Here is a 25,319-nt window from a genome sequence, read left to right as displayed (position 1 = left end):
TTATAAGAATTATGACTTAACAAAGAGTAGAGAACAGTAATGTTAGGTTGGGACAGGGCTTCTTGGTAGTAAGTTAGACCCATTCAGTAGCTTTAGATGCCCAGGGGCAGGCAGCCTCACCAAGCATGGGATTCATATTTGTGCTCCAGCAAAATGATAAATTACTCATTTGTCATGCTCTTGAGGGCTGCTAATAAATACAATACTTAAAACTAATAATTTACAAATTATGAATCGGGAATGGAGAAGTAAAATTGCCAAGTGTCCACTTGATCACATCTGGTCTTTTAAATAAACTCACACAATTGGCAAGAAAAATATTGCTCCCATTACATGGATGAGGAAACCACAAGTTGAAGAGACCCCGTTTAAACCAAAGTTTGCTCTATACCCAGAGAAATGCACATTTTATCTTTTCTCAAGGAGATACCAAGTTAATATTTCTACTCATAACCTATATGAATCATGTATCTTCAACATAAATGGTTTAGAGATTTAGACAACCTTAATTCTGTCTTTGTGTAAAAAGGTCTACGTAAAATGAGTTCTTCCTTTGTGACTCCTATGACACCTAAAAGAACAATCACTGCAATTATACACCAGAAACGAGAAGTGATAATTACCAAAATGGGATGTTTGGCTACCACTTGGCTAGCCAGCATGGGCACTAACTTTTATATTTCCCCATGGGGCTTATATGAAAGAAGTGTAGAGTAGAGGAGAGAAGAAACAATTATCAGGACCTGGGGATTTATTCTTTCTGCTACACAAAGGAAGGGAGAAGGGGACAGCTGTTGGAGCATTCTCATCTTGCTCATTGTAAAAGATAGGAAAATGCTGCTGCTCGTCCACTTAATTTAATTTCCTTCAGAAACGATAACAAGGCCCATCCAGCCTACTGTGTTATCCTGCTCCATCAACTTGATTTCCTTCTCAAGAGTTTGTTCCAGAAGCAGCGGAGGGTTTTGTTTTGTTTTGTTTTGTTTTTTTTGGTTTTTTGTTTGTTTCTGTTTCCTTTCTTCCTTTTTTAAGGATTCTGAGTAATGGATGTTACACTGAGGAAATGGTCCATGTTAGCTGAGCAAGACTGTAGTTATATAGCTGGAATATCAGAGAAACAAATATTTCCTTTTTCTGCCTTAGTATATTGAAAAATCCTAATAGTTCCAAACGTGGACTAAATGATAGTTGTGACAATAATTACAGACGAAATAATAGTTGGTCTGCAAGGGGAAAAAGTACTGGAGATGGACCAGGTGTTGAGTCGAGAGCAATATCCCCAACTCCCTTTTCCCTCCCAGCTGCTCTGAACTGTGTACAAAAAAACCCAGTTGATTTTCACAGTATGCTTACCAGGCGATCATTTTAAATTCTGGACGTAGTTTTGTGAATGCAAAGGAGACCAGGTGAAGCAATTGCTTCCAAAGATGTTGGTGTGAGTGCGCATATGTACAAGGACTCGTCCACCCTCCCCCAACACACACACACCCAACACCCTTATGGTGCATAAGGTATAAATGGCCATCACATGGCTATTTAAGTGAATCAAAATAAGATATTTTAAAAGAGACAGGAGATATGTACTATTTTCAAACATTATAAATTTTGTTTTTGCTTTTTTAATCAAGCATATAATTAAGCATATTATATACTTTGGTGTATGCATCTTAATCTATAGTCCTTTTGCCATAACCTCTGCTGAAATGAAAACAAGATATAAGTATGAAACATTTTCACCTGATAGTAGGAAAGTATAAAGACAAATTATGTACCACAGACATAGCTCTGAAGGATTTATCATGTATGACGTGAGAAAAGGATTCTGGGGTGAAATAAGTTTGGGACTCAATGACTTAAACTTTGGCAGGCTTCTTCACTCAGAGCTTCTCCAGAATCTTTAATATGCTAACATGAATTGTGCATCTCCAGGAGTGTAGAATTGGATAATTACCACCTAAATGTATTTGACCATAGGAACTCTTACGAAAGGAAAAGCATTTTGTAGAACTGTTATTCTTCAGGATACAGTTTTGGAAATACTGCTTTTTAGAAGAGGAACATAAAAGATATACTTTTCCAAAAAGAGGGGTGGTTAGCACATTGTTAAGAGCAGCCGGCTGTGTAACTTGCCATGGAGCTCTGTAGCCCATTGCTTCTCAAACTTTAATGTGCACATGTTAAATGCAGATTCTGGTTCTGCAACATCATGATGGGGCCTGAGATTCTACATTTATAACAAGTTCCCAGTGATGCTGATGTTGCTAGTCCATGAAACACTCTTTGAGTGGCAAAGGGCTAGAACTCATTTGTCTTCAAGTGCTGCAGGTGTCCAGAAGTGGCCAGACAGCTGTGCTGTCTGATAATTCTTTATTCAAGAGGGTGATGAGTGTGCAGACAGAGCTTACCAGTAAAACCTGTTGGGTGTGATGCGTTCATGCATGAGTTGCCACCGTCTTCCAAAATCCATGGAGCTGTAGAGCTGCAAAACAATGAAGTGGAGAGAACATAAGCCTCAAGAGCCACTGCTGAGCATGAATACATGTGTCCTCCCCACCGACCACTCCAATCCCAGACTGCCTAACACACCCAAGCAGACATCCATCTCACCCAGATAAAAATGGGGGGATATGACCGTGCTACATGCTTGTCATGGTACCTTCTAGCACTAAGTAGGTGCTCGATATATATCCAATTGACTAATGCTGTTGAGCCGAGGATAAACCCACTTCTGAGGGCTTCACTGTCTGCTTTAGAAGTAAATCCTTTAGTGAATTCATGCCTTCTTTTTTCTTCAAATTCAATGTAATCTCTAGCTACACCTACAATTCAGCAACATTTATTTTAAAACTATTTATTGAACAACTTCTACTTGTAAGGTACTCTGAGGGATATGAGGATAAGAAACAGCAGATTTTGTGTTCCCAGAAATAATGGGACAAATGAAGTTACTTCAAAATGTTCATGAAAAGAATCATGTTATGTTTTAATTCTGTTTTCCCATGAAATTTCTGAAGTACTTTTGTATATGTATAAATACTTGTCAGCTGATATCTGAGCCAATATTGTATGAAACTATCGTGCTCTGTCACCTCTATCTCTTAATGCTCCTACACTTCATCTAAATGACATGGAATTGTTCGGTGGCACCCAAGACACTGTGCTCAGCTACACTCTCATGTTTTTGCAAGATGGCAAGAATAGGCCACTCTTGTGTTTTTGTAAAATCTCTCCATCCACGCAGGGCAAGCGCAAATGTGGCTTCCTCCACAAAGCCTTTTCTGACTGTTTCATCTCACTCCTCTTTCTTCCTTCTCGTCTTTTGTTTCTACTGAGCGCTTATCAGGAGGTTATGTCCTTCAGATGTGTCATATCTAGTTGTGTTTATATTCTTTGAATACATACAAAGTACTCATTAAATATCTGTTGCATAAATCAATAATTAAAACCAGCAGGTAGTGATGGAAACCAACTCATGAAATGAGAAAAAATTCCCCATGATCCCTAGGACTGTGGGGGAAAAAAAAGAAGCAAATAATTCCCTGCATGGCAAATGGAGTCAGATTTCATGTTCACTTATTTCATGGATGTAGAGTCTGACCTCTTGACGACACATTAGGGATAGGCCAGCATTCCTGTAACACTAACAAGGAGTATTGGGTTTACTTTCAACTGAACACCTGGAAGTACAATATCTGAGTCCCACTAACAATGGAATACTCCTAACAATAATTCCAGCATATTTCTCTTTCACATACATTTGAGCCTTTCAACAATCCTGAATGAAAAGTAGGGCAGTTATTACTAACTTAAACCCCTGCTCTCATGTATTCTCTGATCTGCCCAGACAGAGTTAATCACTCCCTCACGGTGCCACCACTATGTTTAGTGTCTACCTCTAAGAAGCTGTTGTCAATAAGCCACTACTTGTTGGTACGCCTCTCCCCCCATTAGGCTGTGAGTCATAAGAGGAGCAGGAATCAGACCATATTCGCCTTTGTGTATCAGTGTTTATACAATGCCTGGCACATACCAGGTGAGCTCATGAACCTTCTGCTTCACAGTTAATCAAACTCAATCTTGGCCAAAGGAGCTAGGATTTAAGTTTTCTGATGCCTAATTCAAGTCTCCTTCCATGGAATCATGGTGCCTAGTTTATCATGAGAATTCTACCATGTTTATGTTTTTCCCCAAAACTTCTGGCTTCTTCAATTTTCCCCCTGTCAAAGTTTGTGTGAAAAACATAAATATAGTGGAATTCTCATGATAAACTAGGCACCAGCATGTCAATCCTGATTTGGCTGATGACAGGTTTCTACCATACCACACCATCTCTATACCAGCTCTCACAGTATTTATCAAAACTGGGCTCTCACTCCATGAGTAAGTACCAACAACTACATGTGTCCAATTATGCACACAGGAAATATAAGCAAAACTATCCTCTACTGCCTGCTAGTTCCTTTCTTTATTCACCGGCTTAGAGAATAAAACAATACTGGCTCTACAACCATTGAGTTACACAGCACACAGGACCACATCCAATTCTTTAGGAAGCAAAAAGGGAAACCTCTCCCTGACCTCTAAGTATACATACAGGTACACCATGTCAAAGGGAAAAATAGGGCAAAGACTAAAGCTTTAGAAGGTGAAAGACGGGAAAGATTAATATGTGCAGAACAGAAATGAAACAACAAGGCTTGCTGGAGAGGTTTGTCTTGAGCTAGGTCTTTAGAGAGAGGAGGAGGTGTGGACAGGAGAGAAGGCATATAGAGATTCACCAAGCGCAGAGACAAGAGCAAAGGGGCCAATATGGCCTAATCTTGAGCTTGCCCGTGGGTCAGCTTTTAAGAGAAAGAAAGAATGTGATGACTGTTGTTGGCCGAAAGAGGTGGAGATTGTCTCTTTGTCCATCTATCTGTCTATCTATCCATCCATCTATTTGTGGATGTTTCCATATATTTTTTTCTTTATATTTATATTGAAGAGGGGTAGGTGAAAGGAAGGAAAGAGTTTGTGAGGACCAGATCATCTCATTGAAAGTAATAAATCCATATATTATATTGCAAGGACTGAGTTTTCCATTCAGAGTTTCAAGAAATAGATCACTCTCCTTCACACAGCAGGTGTCTGAGGGATACTTAGACATAAGACACATGATTCCCAATTAAATATAAAAGAAACTCTGGTTGAAACCTTCTGTAACCCAAAGATCAGACTCCCTGTCAGCTCCTGATTCCAATCATAGCTAACAGTCCCAGATTCCTTCAATTAAAGCCCAGCATAATTGCGTCTTCCTCTGCTGAAAACTCTAGAGACCAGCCAGGGAAAACCATGAGGATCACACTGATGCTGCTAGAGTCTCAGTCCTCCAGGGAAGTTATCTTTCCACCATAGAGACCTTGGTGCTGATGGAGCTCTTGCTGGGAGAAACATGGCTCCTCTCATTGAATGGTCTTCCTAACACAGAAAGAATGAGAGATCTGCTGCTGATCTTCTCATCCATGCCTTCTCCATCTCCTGCCTCCCTGTCTCTGGTTTTGCTTTTTCAGCTCTTCAGTTTGACTGATGGGGAAAAAACTAAATTGAAATCTCAGCCTCTGGGCAGAGAAAGGGAAGGCTCCTATTCATTAAAAGCCTTGCGTTAGCTACCTTGTCTCTCAATCTACAGCAAATTACCATCTAAAATGTATTTTATTCTACCACAAACTTGATCTCAGCAGCCTCTCCATTCATACATTTGTTCACCCATTTCTTCATTTAATCACTCATTCATTTACTCATTTATTCACTAAAAGTATACTAAACAACTACTATGCTCTAAGCACTAAACTAAGTGCTGAGGTTACAAAGGTTAAAAATTTCATGATCAGTAAAGACAGAAATGCATACAATTACACTGCCACGTGGTGCATGCTCTGATATTAATACTAGTTCTCTCTGCAGTGTTAAGACTGTGGGCAGTTAGTACTTTCTTCTATTGGTTATCCAGATTCTTAAAGTTATTATGAAGATGTATTACTTTTGTAATTAAAAAATTAAAGCTCTAATATTCGAATGGAGATAAAATGCAGTGAACATTCAATAGTAAATTTTAGAAGATTATTTAGTGATGTGAAAATGTTCATGAGATACTGTTTATTTAAAATATATCATGAAACATCTATATATTGACATCAATTTTATTTAAGTATTGTAAAAACTTGAAACATATTAGAAGAAAAGATTCCAAAATATTAGCAGTGGTTATCTCTGAGTTATGGAATGAGGGTTTACATATATTTTTTAAGATTTCCATCATTTTCAGATTTATTTTACAATGGAATTGTATTACATTTCAATAGTAATACAGGCCTACATTCTGTTTTACTCATATTTTTATAACAGTAAGTTTCTGATTATAATGCTTATATTATACTTCTCTCTCAAACTACCTTTTAAAAGTTCTAGAATTAAAATTCCAATTCTTTTCATGAGGGAATTGGAATTAAACAATATGAGATTTTCCACAAAAGAGTATTTCACAGCAATTATCATGGATAGTGGTGAATCATTCTTTGAAGAGGCAACAGACCAGCTCACATGGTGTTTACATAATTCTTCATGGCTTCAACCCAATGTGTTTATGCAGCATTAAAATAGAGTGTGTTTTCCAAACAATAAACATCTTTAAAAACATTCCTTGTTTATACAAAGTTACACAGATGATGCCATGTTCTCCTCTGTATCCCACTTCATCGTGTCTTCTCCCTGAAAAGTCGTCATTCCTGGACATTACCAGAAAACAATACAGATCTACTCCTTTCCCTCTTCCACTATATGTCATGGCCTCCTATCTCTTAACAAGCCCATATTCAGTAGGAACACACAGAGCGAGTCCTAAATAAATCATCGGAACAGCTGGAAAATATGAAAGAACATGCTCTTTTCCTTATCGATTCAATTATTAGTTCCCTAATTACATCAGCCTGCCAGGGAAAAGCATCTGATAGCTGAAGAACTAAAGAGGCAATTTAATCAATGGAATATTCCACTGGAAAAACAACAGGATGTACCTGGAAAGCTTACGTTCGAAAAATAATGTGGGATCATTAGGAGCATCAGGCATCATTATGAGTTGAATTTGTGTCCCCCAAAAGAGAAATGTTGAGGTCCTAATGGTCAATATCTCAAAATGTAACCTCATTTGGAAATAGGATCTTTTCATACATAATCAAGTTAAAATGAGGTTATTAGGGCAGACTCCAATCCATACAACTGGTGTGCTCATAAGGGTAAATTTCAACATACAGTCACAGAGGGAAGACACCCAGGAGAAAGCCAAGGAAGGACAGCGGATAGAGGGCTGCACCTACAAGCCAAGGGATGCCAAAGATTGCCGGCAAACTGCCAGAAGCTAGGAGGAGGCACGGAAGGATTCCCCTACAGAGGGAGTACGGCCCTGCCGATTCTAGCCTCCAGGACTGTGAGACAAGAAATTCGTACTGTTTTAAGTCACCCTGTTGTAGAACTTTGTTACAGCAGCCCTAGGAAGCTAGTACAGGCATCTCATGCCCACCATGGGGTAGGCAGCCGGGAGGGAGTTAGTAACGACAGATTTTGGTACATTTTTCTGTTGCTTCCTTGTGCTCATCCACCTAGGCATTTAGATGAAAGGCCAGAGGTCTGGCTCAGGAGCCAAATTGCCAAATCTGTGGTTGCAAGTCAAACCCTCATCTAACTGTGTTTCTCTGTCCCATGCATTTTCACCACACCCTCAAGGTTACTTTCTAAGAAATGTAAATTCATAATGCTCATATGGAAAGGAAGGTCACCAGAAATAGAAGAGGCAACAAAATATATATTTTATGGGAACTTTTGATGTTCAGGCCAGATTCCCTCGAGCCAGCCTATCTCCCACATAGAGGAGAAAGACTGGTTGGAATACATTTATATAAAAGCTCTCCTCTGTAAGAAATTCCAAACAATGTATAACTGTCCTGATTTTTTCCCACAGAATTTGTAGAGTTTAGGTAACATTTTTCTGAATTATGCTCACTATGGTCATTGTCTTTCAAATAAAAGGAGGCTGGTGGCTGCTCAAAATAAGAAGGTCCCTGCACTTCTTGGAGGCACAGGCATCGGGGTAGGAGGGCTTGGCTGGACTATAAAGGGCTGCAGGAAGAATCCCCTGTGTTGTGGCAGTATTGCAACAAACAAGAGAAAAACCAGGGTCACACAGCAGCACAGTTCTCTCCAACATGTGTCTGGTTCCTTTCTCAGACATTCTCCAAGGATAAGTGGTGAGGACAAACCCACCCAATAATCCTCTAAGCTTTGGGTACACAGATAAGAGCTTCTGTCCTTGACTGCCATCTTCCTCCGCCCTTGGGAAATATAAGGCAAATATACCATAAAGGTATTTATTTTTTAAAAAACATTGGCTATTCACCTAGCTGTGCCGTTCTTTTACAGAAGGGAAAACTTTTCTTCCCCTCTTGAAAATTTCTAGCCATAGAGGTTTTCTCTCTCTCGGATGGCTTTCTTCATTCATGCCTTCATTTAACAATATTGATCAAATGTCTGTTAAGAATCAAGCACCATTCTATGGGTTTAGGATACATCAGTGAACAAAATGGACAAAAAGTCTCCGCCCTCAAGGATGTTACATTCTACTGAAAATCAAGAACTCAAACGGCCTCAAGTCCATAGCATGAATACATGAGAGAGGTGTAAGAAAAATAATATTATTTGTATTCTTTAGACACAGGCTCATTTTGTTGGCACAGAATACATGTAAAAATTTCTTTACTTACCCAAGAGGAAGATTTTCTCCATTTTTATTAAAACACTTGGACCTCTAGGGCTATGTTTTGTTTTCCTGTTTTGATAGAGACACAAGTTCAAAAAATGTTTCACTCTCAACTCCAAGAAAAACACAGCACAAGTGTGATCGTGCTTTGCAGATAACATTTCACTGCAATGCTGGGGAGCAACAGGAAATCCAGGGAGCCCATGCTTCATCTGAAAGGGGTCTTCGCTGTTCCTTACCTAAAGATGAGAGCTGAACCAGCAGGGCCAACTTTTACAATTTTTCAAGGAAACCTGGAAATTCAGATTTTTATGTGGAATCTCTAACATTTTTCAATTTTGGTAACAACTTCAAATATTTAAAACATACTTCAGGGCAAATAAGACATCTCTTGATCCAGATGACCAGATGCTGCCAGAGGGCCAGCAGTTGTGACCCGGTTTTTTGCGTACATGTGCACCTGCTTCCCAAAGAGGGTGGGACTATTTGACCTTGAAGTAGGGTTGCCAGATTTACCAAATCAAAACACATAATTCCCATAATTCCAAGGTGATTTGAATTTCAGAAAAAGAAATATTTTTTGTATGATTATGTCCCATGAAATATACTACTTTTTTTTTAATTCATCTAATTCAAATTTAACTGAGTGTCTTGTATTTTATCTGGCAGCCTTACCTTGAAGTCTCTTCCATTCCATTTATAAGACCCTGGGTTATAAGACACATCCTCTTATATTATGATTTTTGTTGTTTGACACTGGATGCCACCAAGTGAATAAAAGAATCTTGGAATTATTGTGAATTATCCTCTGTAGTCAGTGATCTGAAATCACTTCACTTATTCATTTATTTTAGTATTAATTGAGCACCTAGCATGTGCTGGGCTCATTGCGATGTGTGATGATACACAGATAAAAAACACAAGGTTCCCTGGTCTCCAGAAACTCAAACCTAGATGGGAAGACAGACATATCAACAGGCAAATGCAACAAAATGAGGCCCTTGCCCATGGAGCTAGAGAAGAAATACTGAGAGAACTCAAAGGAAGGAGTGGTCAGTTCCACAGGGTCAAACACAGGCCCATGAGCTAAGTCACAATGGGTGAGTCAAAGTTGCCTGAAGGATGAGACCCCTCCCTAAAACTGCAGCTAACAAAGGTGAAAAATTCTGGTCAGTAGGAAAGATGTTGGAAATGAAACAGAAATATTATCTCATCCACCTACAAAAGTACAATTTACTTGGCCCCAGATCAGTGAACATTGTTTAACTGCCACATCTGAAAGGAGAAAAAGCAGGGTAGAAAAGAATCCAAGCAAGGTCCTCTAAAGCATTCAAGAGGAAAGGAAGGAGACAGCTCTACAAGATCATGGGCATAATAATCAAAATGCAGAATTAAAGACCAGCTGTGAGGGCAAAGGCTAGAAAAGCAGAACAAGGTAGGTAGATGCATGTCTGTTTACCGAATTTCAAAACACAGCCCCCTTGAAACCTGCACAGGGCAAGATCACAAAACCACAAATAAAAAACTCCTTTCAAAAACAAATTCATAAAATTCATTACTATAAGAAGTTGATGAGAAGGGCATGGTATCTTATAAACAGGATCAAAAAAAAAAAAAAAAAAACCCAAAAACCAAAAACAAACAAAAAAACAAAACAGGATAAGATTCACTGCTTCTCAAAGTTTTCCATCAAAGCATCTCCAGTGGCTGAAGGAAATAAAGCATCCCACCAGGTACCTGTGGATTTGACCTTAAGCAGTTTGACGTAAGGGCAACTATTTCCAAGTCTACAATTCTCACCTTAAAATTCTATGGATGTTTTGTAGTCTGCTCTGTAATATGTCTATGCTTAGAATAAATGACAAATTTCTTCACAAATCTTCAAGTGGAGTGTCCCCTCCAGAAAGACTCTCTCTACTTGTCATATTCCCTTCTCACCAACCCCTGCCCAGGGCTGCATTTTCAAGCCTAAGCTTGAGGGAGAGCAGGAAGTGACACCAAGAATGACTAAGGCATATTTCGGGACTGTGGACTATCTTTGGGGTCCTGTGCGGGGTGACTACGGGGATGACTATGGTCATTGGTGCCTAAGGCAATTGGAATTCTGGTATTGATAGGAGGAGACACCCCATGGGCAGGGTTTTCATCTAAGCCTCCTCACTTAAAATGAACAAGGGAGAAGAAACCTGGGTGATATCCTGGGTGATGCCCTACTCTCAAGACAGTGGTTCCAGCAGACCCTGTCAACTAACACGGCAAGCCTCATTTTTGCCACAGTTTTATATGACTTTTCAGAGTTAACCTTCTGACTATGCCTCCAGTTTCATAGATACATCTATCTCTGGATGACCAAACCTCCTATTTCCCAAGTCAGTGTCCCACTCCCTGGTAGAGGTGCCCCTAATGGCCCTGAGCACACGAAGCACAGACAAAGCTTGCCCCATAATCCCAATGCCCATCCTAGGGCATAGCATGCTTTGCTTCAGCTGAGTGTGCACGAATTGGCTCATGCTGTGTTAATGTATGTAGTCCATCAAATGCATGACAACATGCTCGTTTTTACTCTGCCTTTTCCTCCAGGATTTTCCACTTCTCTCTTATTTTCCATGTTGCAGCCACATTTGCCCTCTTTTGGTTTCTCAAACATGCCTTTGCACATGCTGCCCCCTCTACCTAGAACACTCTCCTTCCACTCCACACTTCTCCATCTTTCCATGCATGCACTTAACTCCTATTCACATGTCAGGCAATAGCAGAAATAACACTTTCTACAGGAAGCCTTCTTGGTCACCTCTTGCCCCAGATAGGACGAGGTCCACCTGTCATCTGCTGTCATGGCTCTCTGTTCTCTTATTTCATAACAATTATCAAAGTATGAAAATATGTATTTGCATAATTATGTGATCAATGTCCATCTTCCTTTTAGATAGTGGGGATTCCTTCTTTAATAGTCCTGTATGCTTAACACAGTGCCAAGTACAGGAGAGTAGACTCTCGATGAATATTTTAAAGGTCTATTCTTTCGACCTGAAAGTTTCCCCTTCCCTTCCCACATTTGTCTAAATTCTATCCTTTCAATATTAGTTCTAATTCTTTCCCTTCCATAAAGTCATCCTTGGCCACAGTCGGCCAAAAGAGGCATGATCACAACCCCCAAAGTTAATAACTACTTTTAAAAGGAAATTCATAAAACACATTACTATAAGAAGTTGGTGAAAAGGAAAGGGTATCCTATAAGCAGCATCTCTCTTTTCTCATATTTAACATCCAGCCCGGCTTCTCATACAGGTTTCTGTTGTAGCTCTCTAATTGTTTTTGTTTAACTCATCCAATCATTTATCTATCCATTTATTCACTTATGCTTCAAAACTTCAGGTTATCTCTTGAAGTGGATTAGAAGCGCCTAGATGAGAGGAATCTCATCTGAAGTTAGGATCCCCCATAGAAACTTCCACTGGGTAGCTCAACCACATAAGATCAGAGAATCACCAACTTTTATGGCTGAGAGTGGCCTTAGAAATCATCTGGACAGTTGTTTTCACACATCTGAGGCTCAGAGAACCCGAGTGACTTTGCTAGTGTCATACACCTAGTTAGCTGTGGAGCTGGAACTCAAACCTATGGGGTTCTGACTCCCACTCAATGTTCTTTATACTGCACTTTTTATACTGTCTTTTTTGTTAGCAGCTTGATTTTAAAATACAAACAAATTAATATAACTGCACAGAAATAGTGGCTCATTTGGGTACACCGTGCATGAGTGACACTGTACATTGAATTTATCTAGCACTTTATTTACGAATCATTTTCCCAATTCATTTTATCCTCTTTTATGCTGAAGAGTATTTTCTGAGCTAATAGTCCCAAAGGACCATCTTACAATTTACACAGTACTTACTAAAATCCATTCTTTTGTACCTACAGTCCTATTCCCTTGACCACTTTCCTTTGCAATCAGATTCTATTCATTTTTATACATTATGATGCAGAAATGTCTCATATTAAGCCATACCCTTTGAACATAAAACGGGTATCCCTCTGTGAGCTGACTTTATTTGTTCTGGCCCTCATTCGCATCTCACCTTTTGCCTGTGTTTTCCTTTTCTTTAACTGTTTTGGTTTCCCCATTGCATCCCATTGTTAACATCTGCTTTATCGCCTGCTTTCCTGGCCTTTTCACTGCATCTAATTTGTTCTTAACTCTTTTCTAAGTTCAGATTTGTTTTTCCTTCTCAAAAACCTGAATCTGAAAAAGGTGAGAAGAACTTAAATCTCTTACTTACAGGTTGTTTACTTAATTTAAATTGCTATCTCTAAGTATCAAAACAATAATACCTACTTACAATTTAGAAGAAATAAAGACTTCACTAGTCCTACCATATGAAACACCATGTGAAACGTATTTCCAGGTGGACATTTAAATGCTCATGATTTTAGTATTAACAGCAGGCCAGAAAATCTAAGAGTTTATTCAAACTCAAGATATTAAAGGAAAAGTAGTGTGTGCTTCAAAGGTCATTCTCTCAAAAGTGTAAGAAAGGAAAGAAACTGACATTTATGGGGGGTTAGCCCCAACAGGCATTCTGTAGATGTTGTATGGTTTAATAGACACAAAATACACACTGATGGTGATTTCTGTCCGCATTTCCTGAAGGAGGACACCAGGGCCTTGTGCGTGTTATTGCTCAAAATCCTAAAGAAAATTCCAGGACATCAGACTCGAAAGCCAGCGCTCATTCCAAAACCTCAGCTGCCATTCAAAAATAAGTGTTTTCAAGGAAACAACTTGAACTGTGAGAAAGCTTGAAACTATATCCTATGGGAAAAACTGTAGAAACGGTATAGTTGGCACAGAAAACTGACCAATGAATAGAGGTTTACAACTGTTTTCAAATGTGGGAAAAGGCTATTCTTTGGGAGGACAGTAAGACTTTCTTCTGCGCTGCATGAGAAGGCAGAAAAGAACCAAAAGGTGAAAGCTAGACAGAAGCAAATGTTGGCTTGATGTAAGAGAATATTCTAATGATAAGAACTCTCTGAGGCTGGAAGAAGTGCCTCACATAGCAGCCAGTTCTCCAGGGAGTTATGTGATGTATCTGAGCAGAAGATGGTTGAACACTTTGATTAAGGTGATATTATCAGGAAATTAAAGTGTCAGATGGGGTTTAAACTGAAGTGTACTTAGGTCTCTTTGGATAGGTGATTTTTGATTCTTCATCCAAGAGCAATAATCCTAGGAATAGAACTCAAGAAAATATTCACTACTGATGTTCCCTAAACATTTGTAAGAACTTTTTGTAAAGGCATCCAAATGTTGTGGAAAAGGCACAGGACTCTGTGTAGCAGCCTTTGGTAAATCGATTCAGCCTCCCTGTATATGAGACCTTTGTGAAGGGATTTTCAGCATCTCTCTCTCAGAGCTATAATTTATTTCTTCACCCCCTTAACATGGTTTGTCCTTTTTCCTTGTTTTGACATCACAATACGGTATAAATAACTGTTGGGAAAATATAGGAAAATGGTCAGGGCCCCTCAGATATTCAGAATCTTGCCAAGCATTTGATGTAAATATGCACACGTGCCCAGGTGTTCCCTGGTTATTGTCTAATGTAATTGTGCATGTGTACCCAGGTGTCTTGGGTTATGGACTTAAGTATAAAGGATGAGTGACTCTGATCCATGCCCCTGCCCCCCACCCCTGGGATGCCCCTGGAGGGGCCACTGCTACTGCTGCTTCTGCTGCTACTGCTGCTGAAGAAGCTGAGGACTGAGCTCATGTCATCTGCCAATGGCTCCCGGGATCTTTCCCAATTACCTAGCACGGACCTGCATGTGAAGGGTTTGTGACCCAGTCTGTACAATGGGTTTGAAAGGTCTGAGAAACGTTTTGGCTTTAGTTATGAAATGCCTAGCCATACAATTAGAGTAGTTATTGCCTTAACCTGACAACTGGCATAGTCGTGTAGCTATACAACTGGCATAGTCAGCAGGATTCTGACATTAGCCCTAACTTGACAATTGGCATAGTCTCTAGCTTTACAACTGGCATAGTTGGCAGGATTCCAGGCAGGTAAAAGAGCCCGGCAATTGCTGTAGTCATGTAGCTTGACAATTAGCATAGCAATACAATAGTCTGTAGCTTTACAATTGGCTACATTGGCAGGATTCCAACATTAGCCCTAGCTTGACAATTGGCATAGTCTCTAGCTTTACAATGACAGTGTCCCAGTTCTGACCATAGTCCCTAAGGTGCCTTGGACACTTCCAATCTTTCAGAATGTTGCCATCACCAGGTGAGCACACCTGTGCTAGTCTGCTGGAGCTGAGACTATCTCAGACCAGCATGCAGCCAGCTCACCACCAAACATAAAAGAGAGTCCAGCCAAGATCAGCAGAGCTGCCTAATCAACTTCAGCTGACAATGCACACAGGAGTGAATAGAGCGGAGACCAGAAAAATAACCCAAATAAGCCTTAGAGTTGTGAGCAATAATGAATGTTTGCTGTTTTAAGACATCTGAGTTTTGTGGGGAGGAGGTTACCCACCATTAGCTAGCCAATACACAGACCTAGATTCAAGTCTTAGCTCTACCAGTGACCTAACTGGGCTGTTCTGAGGAAGACTTTAAATTCCTCAATCTCAGTCTTCTTGTACAAGCAGGATGAAAAGCTCATTCCAGAATATCAGCTCTCAAATTTCACAGCTATCCAGATACCTTGTTAAAAATGTATATTCCAGTCTCCCCTCTCTGAAATTCTGATTAACTGGGTCCAGAATGGAGCCCAGATGCCTGAATTTTAACAAGCTCCCAGATGATTCTAATGTAAATGCAGAGAAACCACAGCGAGAAATACTGTTGTAGTTAGTTCTTGAGGAAGCCTGATCATTTATGACTAAGTTCATCCCCCTGTCTTCAGCCAACCTCTACCCCATCACAGGCAGATGATTAGCAGCTGAATATTGGGAGCTCCTTAGAGATGGAAGTGGCACAAGCTTTCTCTAGGACCCACCAGAGAAGAGTGACTCGGACTGAAGCCAGAGAACTTTTGACTCCTGGGCACCCATTCCTAGCTCCATCATAGAAGCCGTGACGTTAACATAGGAGATGGGCAAACGGTTTCTATTCAAAACCATTCTGTCCAACTGCCAATGCTGGAACACACTTAGACAGAAAAAAACACAGCCTCAGCTAAAATGCACAGTAACAGCTGGACTGTATTCCCTGAAAGTACAATTCATTTATTACATGGATAATTAGTTTTCCCCCTAGATACAAAAGTGATACGGTCTGTGCATTCAGCAAAGAAGGCTTCCAGGGGCCTAGCCAATGCCTACCCGAAAACCTCAAACAGGGCTGATTCCTGGGTTCTGAAATGAGGTGAGGAGAGAGCTGGGGTGGGGACAGGTAGACAGCACCTGCTTTGAGGGTCTTCTGTTCATGGTTTAATGATCCAAATCGGTGGTTCGACTCTGCATCAGAGTTACCTGGAAGTTTTATACAATATCAATATCTGGTCTCCATCCCAGAAAAATTAAGTCAGAATCTCTGGGAATACAATACCTGGGCCTAGATATTTTAAAATTTCCCCAAGTGGTTCTAATGTGGAGGCAGGGTTGAGTACACTGGTCTAAAGCAGAGGTTGGCAAAATATGACCCACCTGCTTTTGTAAAGAAAGTTCAATTAGAACATAGCCACACTCAATTTAGAACTGAGTAGCTGTAACAGAAGTCATGTGGCCAGTAAAGCTTAAAATACTTACTGTCCTCTCCTATACAGAAAAAATTTGTTAACCCTGCTCTTAGGTGCTGATCTTGGGTACTAGTTACATGGTCGTGACAGAGGAATTTTATCTTGAGAGCCTCCTGGCTTGGTTTCACATCTCTTGCACCTATTTCTGCAATGTGAGGGGCCCAAAGCACACAATAACAAAAACAACTAGTGCCTAAGAAGTACTTACTATGTGTCAGGCAATAGGCCAAGTGGTCTGCATCATCCCACTTAATCCCCTCAACCACTCTGTAGAGGACCTGTGGCTGTCTTCATTTTATGGAACAACACCACCAACAACAAAAAATAAAGCTTTGGAGAAGAAGAAGTCACCTGCCCGAATACACAGAGTAAGTGTGGAGGTTGGATTCAAACCAGGCTGTCTGGTATCATGGTCTATGTACTTAAACACCACACCAACCAAGATTTCCTACATGGAAACAAGGAGCTTCTGAGCCAGACTGCGTGTGAGCGTGGGTGGACCACTTCGGGGGGGGGGGGTCGAGAAGTCGGGAGTAAAAGAGCTACTAATAATACCACCTTACAGGGCCACAGCAAGAGTAGGGATTAGCACGATGCCTAGTAAAATGGAAATCCCTGGAAGACTAAAAGTGTTCTCTTGTCAGATATTTTTCCTGAGACATTCTTGACTATATTTCATTCATGTGTTCTTTCATTTAATCATTCATTAATTCAGTGAGCACCTTCCATGAGGCCAGTATGGTTCTAGGTGCTGAGAGTACAGCAGTAAATGAGATTCTGGGAAAACACAGTTTGCTGATCTCTAACTCGTGGAATGTACATGGTGGTAAAGGAAATGGGCAAAAAGCAAACATATATTTATGTATAAATAAACAAATATACACACATATTATATACGTATTCACATATGTATATATACATATTATATGTATTATACATATATTTTATATGTGTGTATATACAAATTACGGTACTTCAAAAATAGGATTAAAAGATAATTCAAATCTTTACATGAACTTTTGGAAGTACCCGTGTGTGTGTGTGTGTGTGTGTGTGTGTGTGTGTGTGTGTGTGTGTGTGTGTGTTTATATATACACACATATATACTCTCTCTATACACACGTGCACATACACATGATTCTTGTTATTCTCGGTAGTTATGTTCTATAAAGTCTGCAAACACTGATTTAGTGAACACTTAAACATTACTCCTAGGGGAAATACAGAGTTAGGTTTCTGTGAGTCTCTGGTCACAACATTTTCATGAAACAATCAATGTGCAACCTTGTTCTAGGTGTGTTTCTGTAGCACTAGAATTCATGCCTCAAGGAAGCTTATCTAACACATATATTTTCTCCACAAGGCACATCACAGCTGTCTTGTGCTTAGGTATACTAGATAGCCCCTCAGCACTATGGCTGCAGGCTACTTTAAATAGGAAACCTACTACAAAAAGCACAAAACAGATTGTAAAAACCCACTCCTTTGCAGTGGGAGAGCTGACACAGAAGGCAGAGCATGTCCTTTTTGGACCTCAGCTGAAAATGTGCACATCAGGAGACTCACAGTTTTGGCCACTCTTCATGGCTCTGAATGACCATGAAAACACTGTGTGTACTCATTTGGGGGTTACAAATAAATTTTAGCGAGTAGGCAAAGTCGGGAATTTGGAATTAGCGAATAATCAGGATAGACTCATTATTATTGTATAATGTCATGTAGAGATAACTGCTACAAAGACAATTAAAGCTGAGTGAAGGGATAGAACATGTCGAAGGGTACTATTTCTGTCTAGGCAGCAGGGAAGACCTCGGCCAACATCTGAGCTCCTAAATGAAAGGAAAGAAAGGCAATGTGAATATCTGAGAGAAGAGCCACCTGGGATGGAGAACAGCGACAGAAGGCCCCGAGGCAGGCACTCCTGTGCTGCGTTTGGTGAACCACAGGCCAATGTGGGTCAAGCAGAGCCAGCAGGGAGAAGTATCGGGAGATGAGGTTACAGAGAAAACCAGGGACAAGATCATGTAAAAGACGTGTTTGTCCTGGACAGGGTCGTTGGCTTCGTTCCGTGCTTCATGGGAACCTATGGAGGCATTTAAGTTGTAAAGATCATCAGCTGCTCTGTGGAGACCAGAAAGTGGAGGAGACACGAGGGACAGAGTAAGACTAGAGAAGAGACAACCAAGGTGGTCCAGGGAAGAGGCAAAGTGACCTGGAGTTGGGGAGGTGAAGGGACTAGCAAAATATTCTGGAGGTAACCCCAGTAAGATGTGGTCATGGAATGGCCACGAGCTTGGCAGGATAATGAGGAGACACAGGTAGCTCTGAGATCGGGGGCCCATCCTCTGAGTGTTGGAGGAGGGTGACAGAACTGATCGCTCTCGGGATATATTTTGAAGGTAGAAGTGACAAGATTTGCTGTTGTATTGAAGTTGGGTTTGAGAGGAAAAGACAAGGATGACTCCAAGATTTTAAGCCTTCAGAAAACTGGGTCATTTACTGAAACTCAAATCTGGGAAAGGAATGAGTGTGCGGGGGTGTCAAGAGTTGCATGCACTTCTTCAGATTCGTGTGAGTGTGTGTGTGTGTGTGACTGAGAAGGTAGAAAATTATAAAGAAGTATCAGGTACCCATCCAATATTTATCAATTACAGATTGATTGTGCTCTGCTAAGTGTAAGGGCTAAGGCAGAAACAAAACTCAGCCGCCCTGGAGGAGTTTGAAGTCTATTAGGGGAAACAGACAAGTAAATAGGGGACTATTAAAAGAAAAAAAATCTCAGTACAGATTCTGAAGCCAGAGAATGTCAGGCAGTGCTCAAGGCTGCCGAGAAAGAACACCAGAATGAGATCTCCAAATCCCAATCTAAAGAAACTCCAATTTCTCCAAAGAAAGGCCTGAGAAGTATGATTTTGCAGGCCCCCAAAGCACATGGTCAAAAGATCTCAGCTTAGGTAGTTCTACTGGTAAACAAATTTCTCCCAGGATCTCCCTGGGGGTAAAAAATGGCTTTTAAGAAACCTAACCCAGCAGGCCAGTAGCTACCATAACATTAAGTGCTATATAAATGTCTCCTCGCTCAAAGGACAGCCCACAGCTATTAGGGCTGGCATCCCCATGTTCAATCATTCCACCTGCTGAGATTGCCTCCAGATGTGCTTGTGGGTTTAAAAGTGTAACCAAGAGCCACTCTCGGGAGAGACACCAGCAAAGCTAAAAGCTCTTATACAAGGGAATCACCTCCATAAACAAAACACAAATTCCTACAAGGTCTGAGCAAGGAAAAAGTAGCACTCTAGAGAAATATCTCTGCTATAGGTAGGGTACTTTTTCCTCTGAGTTTATTCCTACTTTTCTCTCTGATCCCAGCACTGACAGAGACAAAACTGAAAATCAAGACACAATCCTGTCTCTTTGTCCCCTCAGGACAGCTGTGAGAGGCCAGCAATTTCAAAAAGAACTTACTGAAAAAAACCAAGCCGAGAAATAAACAAAGAAAATACAAAAATGGTAGAATCTTCGTGCTCACAAGCAGAGAGGTTTGCAACCCTTCAGCAGCTGAGAATGTTACTTACCAGGCATGCAGGCTCTGTTTTGTTACACATTCTCTCCGAAAGCTCCACATCCAGAAAACACCTCTGTTTAATTCTGAAGCAGGCAGCAGGTGCTCACACATATTTTTATATACCCTGCTTTGCTGCCTCTTCTCTAGATGATGCCTGGAGTGGAAACTTCAAGCCAGTGGCTGTTTTGGAGAAAAATGAGTGGGGATGGGGGCTGTCAAAGCCCCCCTGGGTGAACAGTGCAAAATTCATATTCTTTCAAACACGTGGCAGCAAAAACAAAGGTCAGGCAAACATCTCATCTCCTTTTTACCCTTCTCCTACCCCTATTCCATCCCGATTTCATAGAATCTTTGTCTTTCGGGGCTAGTAGAGTCCCATAAGATCAATGCTGAAGTCCCCTCTGAAGCTAACATTCCTGACAAATGGATTACGTCTTTGTCTGACTGTAGAGTGGCCCCACAATCCTCCAATATTGCCGTTTCACACTCAAAGTGAAAGACAGAGGTCAGATGCACTCCTAGCTATTTTAGCGCATGTGAGAACAGAAAGGGTGCACAAGCCTTTGAGAAAAACCAGTAAGATCACCTAAAGAGTCACGGGAGGGTCCTTGGAATCTACACTCCCCAGAATTGAGTTGTGTGACATTGCATATCACATACGGCGTGTGCACCACATACAGATGTAGCTGTCTCCTCTCAACGTTTTTTTTTTTTTTTTTTCCTCTTTTGGCTTTAACATTATTGCACGAAGAACACTGAATACTGACAGTGTTTGCATAACAGAGTTAAATTACAAAGTTAAAAATAATTAGGCTGGCTTCTCCTTAAACCAGTGCCTTCCCATCTAACCTGCGCAGGTAAGTGAATCAGAACTACTCTGCAGGTGAGCTTGCCCTCCCATTTCCAACTGGGTTTTATGGTTTCATAGTTTCTTGCTATTTGTCTCTCCACCATCTTATCCCCATCCAGAGTTCATAATTTTGCCAAGAAACTTAGAATTTATTTTCCATTTCTTCCTCACTGCATTGCTCAGCAACCACAGAGATGCCTCGGACTGGTTTTCCAACCTCCCCCTCCAGTGTCCCCAGGCGAGGGACACAAGTTCCTATTGGACCCATCATTTGGATGTGTTCACTCTCTGTGGCATGATTTATGGAAAACAGCCTCAATTACAATTTCTCTTACTCCTTGCATTGACTAAAATGCTGAAAATACAGAATTGCCAAGATGGCACGGTACACAGCCTCCGACTCAAACAGCTTTCTGCCGACAGCCCCGGGCACAAGAAAAGCTGCACTGCCAAAAATAGTGACTCAATCTATCAGTACCAGAGACAGAAGACCAGAGGCTGTTTTCCTAACTCAGAGCAGTGGGCCCCCACCCCAGCTCTCCTCCCACCCCCCAACATTGGGGACTCTCTGCCCTCTTTCTTCTGTCTGGGAGCTTAGAGACAGTCACTGTCATGGGCCAAGCAATTTCAGCAACAGCGGCCAACAGACAAGAATTGGGGAATGAAAAATATAAATCTGCATATGTGCTTCTATTTCCAGCTCTTGTTTATGGACAGTAATAAAAATTAAATAAAACCAGTAACTGAAATGAAAACAAATAGGCCCATTTATCTACCAGCTTTGGTTTCACTTTTATTCTGTTGATTTGAGACTGGTGAGAACTACAAAATAGTGTTTCATAAAACAGGAGAGTTTGTGGGAATAGCTTACCCCAGAGGAATAGCCAAGTTTCCCTATGAGGAGTGAGACTGGTGAGGGGCCGGGGGAGGGGAGCACACCTTTACATGGGCCATGTGTTGGTAGAAGCAAGAGCATATGAAAAACCAGACCACTCTTGGCCTACCTTCCTGCAGACCTCTCAATCTTATATTTTTAATCCTGTTTCTTCTAAAGTCTTTTTTTTAAATCACAGCCTTAATGATCATCAGCACTTCAGAAAGCATGGTTTTAAAAGCTCCATGTTTGGAAAAGGAGCTTATGTCCTCAGCATTAACATCTTGCACTGGTGTGGTACATTTTTTACAATTGGTGAACCAACGTTGATACACTATTGTTAACTAAAATCCATAGTTCGCATTAGGGTTCACTCTTTGTCTTGTACATTCTACTGGGTTTGACAAATGTATAATGACATGTATCTACCATTGTACTATGATACAGAACAGTTTCATTGCTCCCCAAAACCTCTATGCTCTGCCTATTCATTCCTCCTTCCTCCCAACCCCTGACAACCATTGATCTTTTCATCGTCCCCCATGTGTTGCTTTTTCCAAAATGTCATACAGTTGGAATCATGCTTTACTATGTAGGCTTTGCAAATAGACTTCTTTCACATAGCAATAAGCATTTTAATTTTCTTCTAGGCCTCTTCCTGGAAGAACTGCTTTTCATTTGTTTGCCTCGTTGCTAGAATAAGCAGCTTGTAAACACAGGGCTAGAAGTAGTAGCTTGCAAAATTGTGACATGTCTCTCCTAACTTTCTGCTCTCTTTATCTGCAACCTCTGAAGCAGAACAGGGACACCATGAAAAACCAGTCAGACAAAAACCTGGTGCTTCCTAATACCACAAAGATACATTTTAGATTATCCAGTGTGTGTTTATAGATGGGTCAAGTGAGTCAGCCAAAATCATCCCAGCTCAGGGAACATTATTATAATTACTAGTTATTAGAATTATCATTCATTATTAGAATTTTTATTCATTATTAAAATTGGAATGTTTCAGAGTTCAGGTGAAAAAAAAGAGTACTTAAATTATAAAACAGCACAGAAGAAATACACATTCATTTGACTGAATAATTCCATTTCAGTGTGTGCTATGGTTTGACTATGTCCCCCAAAAAGCATGGATTGGAAACTTAATCTCAAATGCTTCAGTGTTAGGAGGTGGGGCCTAATGAGAGGTGTTTGGCTCATGAGAGCTCCACCCTCATGAATGGATTAATACTGCTTATGAAAAAGAGCTTGAGGCTGTGAGTTCTATCTCTTGCTCTCTTTGCCCTTCTGCCATGGGATGGTATAGTAAGAGGATCCTTGCCAGATGCCTATCCCTAGATCTTGGACTTTCCAGCTTACAGAATTGTGAGCTAAAAAATTTCTGTTCATAATAAATTACCCAGTCTCAGGTATTTCATTATAGCATCACAAAATGGACTAAGACAGTGTACATACATGCTGATGGACAGGTGCAGCCAATGGATGTTATCTGAGAATCCACAATGGCAAGGTTTTGTGCAATGCCCTGCAAGTTGCAGCACATGATCTCCAGGAGGAGTGTGATGCTGGCAATAATTACTAAATGCTAGACATTATGTGCTGGGGCAAAGGGAGGTACAGATGATGAGCATCAAGGGAACTTAGGCAAGGAAGGGATATCCTTTCTGACTGCGTGATATGTGATGAGGCAGCCCGTCATGAAGGGTAGAAAGTCCTCCATAAACAATGGCACAGGGATGGGACAGCATAAAGTAAATGGGGATGATGGTGAAAGTCAGCCACCCCCTCCCCACCCCCTTTTTTTTTTTTTTTTTTTGGTGCAGGGTTCTCAACCTTGTGATCAATCCATGGGCCAAATCCAGCTTTTACTGTTTGACTATGGTATTTTTTTTAAGAAAGGGGAATTGTTTTGAATACTTTTTTATATTGCTAAATAGTATTTTTAATGAGTTTGATTACTTTCAGGCAAAACATGTGCATTCCAATTTACCACACTCCAAAACTGTTTTTATTTATATGATCCACCTGCACCCAGTACTCATCTGGGGTAAACCTGGGACAGAAAGTTTGCATAGAGAATCACAGGGTGACACATCTATGATACAAACTGCAGAAAAGGTTGAATCATATGTTTCTAAGTTTGTAGCTCTCCTGAAAGCAAGGGAGAGCCAATGAAGATTTGGTAAGTTCACTTGGAAGAAACTGTTTTATATGGCCAACATTGATGAGGCCCTTTACCTTAAAGAATCTCTTCCCATAGAAAGCAAATCCCGTGTCCTGGACGTCCAGTGACAGGTAAGTATGGGAAGTCCCATGGATGCCAATAACGGAACCAGGAACCTTCCTGAGATAGCAACAAGACCCTGGCCAACAGGGCTTGGAAACAAGACACTGGATTTCTAAAAGTGCCTAAACCTGAGCTCTGGTTTAGTCACTTAGGCTAAGTGAGGCCACAAGGCATTGGAGCTCTAAGGCCTTGGAATTCAAATGTAAAGAACTCAGAGAAGGGAAGGGAAGAGAGGGGAAAGCATTTCTAAGGTAAACCATACCTTCTCATAATACACACACACACACACAAAAATCACAATCACTTGCTACCTTAGGAAAAATTAGCACCTGCATCCAGTTGATTTTTAATCTAGTAATAATTGGATTTCTTCATTTACTCATTTATTTTCCCATTCAACCTATTGATGGTCTTCTGTGTGCAGGGTATTGTTTTGAGTGATGGAAGAGTCACAAAGATGTGACAGATTCTTTCCAACATGGTTCTTAGGTGAAATGAGAGCATGTATCACAAAACAAGGCAAAATAATATTGCTTATCACAAGGTAAGCAATACCAACTGGATAAATACCAACTCTTATCATTTATTAGACAAGAGAAGGAAAGGAATGTTGAGCTTCAGAGGGGTATGATCAATTTTGTTGTGTGACTGAAGGAAGCTTCATGGAGAAGTGGCATCTTATCGTGGAAGTGCATTACCATTTGTGTTGCAGATGTAAGAGAAGGGGTGGAAAGAGGAAAAACAACAAATGTTTACAGAAAGGACCATAACTCAAACATGTCTAGCACATGAAGCACATCAAGAGAAGTGGAAATGTTAGGTTGGTTCCAGACGGGAAGACTCAAATGCTAAATTCAAGCAGGAATGTTGAAGAACAGCTAGTTATTCTTCTGCCTGCCAGGAATGTCATCCTACATCATATAGGATACCACCGACTGAGGCTTCCAGTCAGACGGTGGAATAGACAGTCCCCAGCATCACTCTCTCCCACAATTCAACCCATTTACAACTATAAAATAGCAATAACAGCCAAGCTGGGGCCTCTAGAGCTCAGGGGAAGAGGAGGGAGAACTACAGAGTGCATGAAGGTGGGAGAAGCCATGATGAGAGAAAGAAAAAACCACTCTGACCATTTTGTGCCACGACCACTTTAAGGCTGGAGCTGCTGAGTGCACAGAGCAGAAGCCTGCAAAAGCCTCAG

At 40.7% G+C, this 25,319-nt stretch overlaps 1 protein-coding gene across 1 annotated transcript in view; it reads right to left on the bottom strand.

The window, feature by feature from the left end:
• Nucleotides 1-25,319, bottom strand: part of SORCS3 (sortilin related VPS10 domain containing receptor 3) — a 575,161-nt gene that overhangs the window by 200,944 nt on the left and 348,898 nt on the right. Inside the window, exon 5 of the mRNA XM_063102487.1 lies at nt 2,406-2,479. Coding sequence (XP_062958557.1) covers nt 2,406-2,479 — 74 coding nt within the window. The remainder of the gene's footprint in view (nt 1-2,405; nt 2,480-25,319) is intronic.

This window comes from Cynocephalus volans, chromosome 7 (assembly GCF_027409185.1).
Source record: "Cynocephalus volans isolate mCynVol1 chromosome 7, mCynVol1.pri, whole genome shotgun sequence".
NCBI classification, from domain to species: domain Eukaryota; kingdom Metazoa; phylum Chordata; class Mammalia; order Dermoptera; family Cynocephalidae; genus Cynocephalus; species Cynocephalus volans.
The sequence above is the reverse complement of the archived record's forward strand: the minus strand, read 5'-3'. Positions and strand labels throughout refer to the sequence as shown.